This window comes from Alligator sinensis, unplaced genomic scaffold (assembly GCF_000455745.1).
Source record: "Alligator sinensis unplaced genomic scaffold, ASM45574v1 scaffold714_1, whole genome shotgun sequence".
Classification (NCBI taxonomy): Eukaryota; Metazoa; Chordata; order Crocodylia; family Alligatoridae; genus Alligator; species Alligator sinensis.
Window position 1 is genome coordinate 541,457 of NW_005842493.1, and position 5,191 is coordinate 546,647.

Consider the following 5,191-nt stretch of genomic DNA (forward strand, 5'->3'; position numbering starts at 1 on the left):
ACCACAGATTATTTCATCCCTGGAACAGTGCGGGTACCAACAAGGAGAGACGGTGCCCGTGCCATGTTCTCATGCTGCTACAGGGACAGTGCAACAAACAGCGTACTGCCCCTCCCTTTTGGTTAGATCAAAATGTAATGTTCTAGCTTCCCTATTAGCTTTGCTGAGGACAGCAGAAGTAAAGAGCCCCTTACTAAGAGGGAATTCAGAAATCTCTTATTCATTGTTTATGCTACAAATGGGATTTAGAGCCATGTTATTCTAATTAACATTACAAATAAACAAGTCCTCTTAAAAACACAAACCTTTATTCAAAAACAATGCAAGTACTTGAAAATATCTTCACACACACAGCAGTCTTTTCGTTAGTCTAGATTTAAAAAAAAATAAAAACTTACCTCGATACATTTGGAAAAATAAACTGCAGTCTTACGCAGTCTAGTGGCTTTTTTTTTTTTTTTGCTTTAAATTATAAAACCACCCAGTGTCTAGCACCAAATAAATATTCCACAACAAAACAGAGCACAAAGTATTACAATACAGGCTTTAATAAAAACAAGTTGGGTTACGCTTTAGAAAAATGTAGGGTTCATTTTACGGAATACAAAACCATCTCAAGCTGGGAAGTATGCGGTAACGAGTGAGGCCTTACTGCACAAAAGGAATTCTTCACAGTAGGAGTTCTCTGTTTCTTTTCAGAGGTGAACTGAAGGTTTGGACCCAAGTTTTAGCCATTATGTTTTGTCATAAATCCCGTTTTATTTGTTCATTTTTTGTGCTCTTGATGTAGGCTTCCCAGAACCCGGAATGTGGGGTTTTCGGTTTCTTTGTATTTTGCTACACACAGATATCACGTGGCACAGAAAGGTGCTGGCACAAATGGACTTTGATAAGTCTCACATGCCATCCCCAAGTTACTACTGTGTTTACATATTCAGGGTAAATACCCACCCGATCACAGAACTGAGATGTGACTATCACTGGAAAGAATATGCTGAATGGTTTGTCTGATGGCCTTAGGTGCTACTCCCACATCCCCTGTTCACCCCTAATGCTCACCAATTTCGGTGGTGCTTGAAATAACAAAGGAATGCAGGACTCGCCGTTAAGTGGAGCTAAGAGAATGATATTCTTTCAGGCTAACATTAAAGAAACAAATCCTCTCCCATGTGTCATGAGAAAGTCTTGTTTGCATGGACTGCTGAATGTTAGTCCAAATAGGCATAATGGATTAAAAACACTTTGAGGGAGCATTAATACATAGCTAGAGGGAGCTCTACGCTGAGGGCTGAACTGCAACAGCAAGGCAAACTGAACGTGCCCCTTCCAGCTTTTGTTCAGAAGGTTTGCACCTGCTGCATGATGTGCCATGAGAACCACCCCTTTGGATTACTGCCTCTAGCTTTAAAAGCTAGCTAACAGGACTGGAGAATGTTAACCCAGCTGGTCAGACCAACCAATTGTCTTTTTATGTGATGCTGTAAAAATTAAAGACAAACCCAGTGGCATTTTGCTCTGCCTCAATTAACATTTTCCATTGGGTCCTCGACTGATAAATAATACTCCCGATTTCCTACACACCTCCTGGAGGTGTTCAAAGTGCTTTACAAACAGTTATTTGTCAACTAAAAACAAGCCCCAGTGTTCTTGTGAGGTAGGCAAGTAGTACTATCCCCATTTTACAAAGGAAGAAATGGGGACAGACTGGATAAGTCCAAGTCAGTGCCAGGGCCTCGCTCCAGCCACCCTACTGCACATATAAAAAACCCTGATATAAAACTAAATCACAGATATAGGAAAGGATTAACAGCCCTGCCGTTATATGTAAATTGTGCCCTCAGCAGTTTGCTTCATTATAATCAAAGCCACTCGTCAGCCCCCTGATAAAACGAGCACACTGAAATCTGAAAATGAAAGTACAGGCATAATTTTTTTTAAAGACCTTGAAATTAATCCCTTCCAAATTTCATTCATAAAATGAGCAGGATTTTCCGTGCCTTAAAATGAAGGCAGGACAAAGGGATCTCACATGAGGAGCCCATATGCTTCTGAGGCTGGCACTGGGCACTTCACTGGCCGACAGGGCAGGTTTCAAATCATTTCCTCTGTGGGCTGCAAGAACTCCGACGTGAACACGGCTTCTGCGTAATCCTCACAGAGGTCCTGCAACTCTGCTGCCACGTCGCACAAGGCTTCTTCTGCCAGTTCCTCTGCGAGGCTAAAGGAAGGAAAAGAAAGCTTAAAAGCACGGGTCAGATTCCTGGGAGTAACCCAGGCAAATTCAAGTAAGCATCATTCACTCCTTTCATTTACAGCAATGCTTAAAAAATAATGGTTTGTACTTCACCGGTGCAATATACACTGTAAAACCCCATGCCATAGAACCATCCTGTTCAAATCCCAAAGGGTTTCTTTTGCAGAGGGTGGGGGAGAGAGGGGAAGGAAGGGAAGCATCTGAAATGTTTATTTGGAAACTGGACAAAGCTGAACAAGTAATACGTTGAGCACTGGAAGGTCTGTGATGGTTTTCTTTATCAGAATGATGGATACAGCCACAGTGCTTCCAGGAGAGAGAGTTCACATCCTGTGGGCATGTTCCAAAGCTCACCGAAGTAAACTGAAAGACTCCCAACTTAATTCAGTGGTCATCGAATGAGGCCCTTGTGAAAGCAAGGATGTTCTCAGGGGAGAAGTGGGGTTGGCGTATTTGTCTGAAGAGAACTCAGAACTACAGAAGACCTCACAGAATGGAACAGAGTATTTCTGCATTTGAGTATGCAGCTCTTGCCTGGCTTGTTCAAATTTCTCCTTCTCAGAGTTTTACGTTCACTGTGAAAAACACCCGAAGGTGAGTTTTGCTAGGATCTCTAGAACAGTGGTTTTCAACTTGTGGTCTGCAAACCTGTAGGGGTCCACAGACTATGTGTCTAAGGGGTCCATGAAAGATGACTACGATCAATCAAAAGTATGTGAATACCCCCACACTTACAATTCAAAGGGATCTACACCTCCAGTCGAAAGTTTTTAGGGGGTCTGCAAATGAAAAAAGGCTGAAAACCCCTGCTCGAGAATGCAGATGAGGCTGGATTCTTTGCAACATTTACTGGTACGTGCAATGAGACAAGATGCACAGCACCACCTCGTGGTGAAAACATCAGCAAGGAGGCTCTCATACTGCATTACATTTTGATTCTGATTTCAAATAACACTATGCATAACAGAGGCAAACAGTGCTGGGATTCAGCTGCCAGAAGGAGTGACGCTCACTTTCATTTAATCCTTTTTCTGATCCAGAGGAGGGTGCTGAAGTCTTTGAGGTACCCAAGCTCCCCACAGTGCCAATTACCAACAGTCTATGGTGACAGTGCTGGAACGTGACAGGCATAAAACAGGACGTTTTAGTGGTTCATTTTTACCTGACTCTGATAGAGCAGGCAATTCAAGGTCACCAGAGCCCTTAGGCCCAATCCTGCAAACCACTAAAACATGCTTTAAGCACATGATCCATCCCATTAAAACCAGAGGGCTTAGAATCAGAGAGAGGTAGGGGTGGAAGGGACCTCCAGAGGTCATCTAGTTCAGCCCCTGCCTAAGGCAGGATCATCCCTATCCAAACCATCTTATACAAATCCATAATCGAGCCCCTCTGTAAAACTACATTCAACCCTGACACAACACAAGACATAACACTCTAACCTGCCAGAGGTAAAGCAGGGGGACTATGGCAGCCAATGTCCTGCTTTGGTAAAATGTTGTTACGATACATCCAAGAGATCCCAGGTAGAAAGACACACTCCCTGCTGCAGACGGTGGCAAACCCCTGCCCCTGGACCAATCTGACCATGGGGTAAAATTCCTTCCGGACCCCAAATCTGGCAATCAGTCTGCCCCTGAGTGGACGGGCAAGACCCTCTAGCCAGGAACCTCCAGTTTTAAGTCCCAGCAGGGGCACTGGCACACCTCAGTCAAGATCTCCAGCCTTGGCTGCAGCCAACACCCAATGCCTCCAAGGGAGGCTTTAAAAAAATCCCTGACACATGTAGGAGCACGGGGACAGGGAGGGGCAGAATTCCCTCCCAGCTCCATCTGGCAACCAGCAAAGCCCAGAAGCATGGGAAATACCCATAGAAGACAGGCATGGCTACACCTAGATCATCCCCAACCAGTGGCTGTCCAACCTCTTCTTGAACACCTCCAGTGATGAAGACAGCCTATTCCACTACTTCACTTTTCTACCAGTGAAGACACTTTTCCTGATATCCAATCTAAACCTACTTTGCTGCAACTTCAAGCCATTAGTCTGCATCCTGCTTTCTGCAACAAATAAGTAAAGTATAAGCAAATAAGTAAAGTGTTTTCCCTCTTCTTTATGGCAGCCCTTCAGGTATCTGAAGGCTGCTATCGTGTCTCCTCTTAGGCACCTTTTCCACAAGCTGAACATGCCTGATCTGACAAACACTGGTGCAAAAGCTAAATATTACTCCAGTGACTAAGGCGCTGACTTCAATGGGACTACTCAGCAATAACATTACACCTGCATGTAAGCATCTGGAATACAAGACTGAAGGAGACCTCTGGGTTCAATAAATGTAACACCTCTTTCATTAACTGAGCAGATTCCACCTTAAAACTAGGTAGCTGTTTGCCCCCTCAGTCCTCTGGTAGTCAGAAGTCTTCCTCTGCTAAATTTATCCCTGGCCAAATTATATCCATTTGATCTTGTGCTATCGTTTGCAAGATCATGACAACAAGTTCTGCAAGGACAGGTCCACTTACAAGCATAAAATTGATCCCAAGCTCATGTGCTTTCCTGGGCTGAGACCTGACTCAGACCACCAGCAACTAAGCAAGGTTGATTTTTCAATGCACGATTCACAAATTGAAAATTAACTTTGCCTTGGACATTTACTGAGACACTTCCAGAAAAAAAAATCTTAGGAGCGACTGATTACCTTGTTTATTTACTGTTCCTTACGCTGCGAGAACCAAAAAACTTATTCAAACCTGTTAGGCTGACTAATTTTTTATTAGTGGGATTTTTCAGCTTTTACTTCCCGGACTGCTTATCAAAGTCGAAGACAGAAAACCAATACTGTATTTTCTCCTGCACAATGTGCCCTGGAATAAGATATGCATCTTGCTTCTGAATGGCAGAATGAAAAAAAAAAAAAAAAAATCTTTCCATTTAGCA

General features: G+C 43.5%; 1 protein-coding gene across 1 annotated transcript in view; it reads right to left on the bottom strand.

The window, feature by feature from the left end:
* Positions 1-291: 291 nt before the first annotated feature.
* KIAA0753 (KIAA0753 ortholog) overlaps positions 292-5,191 on the bottom strand; it is a 23,826-nt gene continuing 18,926 nt past the window's right edge. Inside the window, 1 exon segment of the mRNA XM_025212938.1 lies at positions 292-2,218. Within this exon segment, the coding sequence (XP_025068723.1) occupies positions 2,092-2,218 (127 nt within the window). The 3' untranslated portion in view covers positions 292-2,091.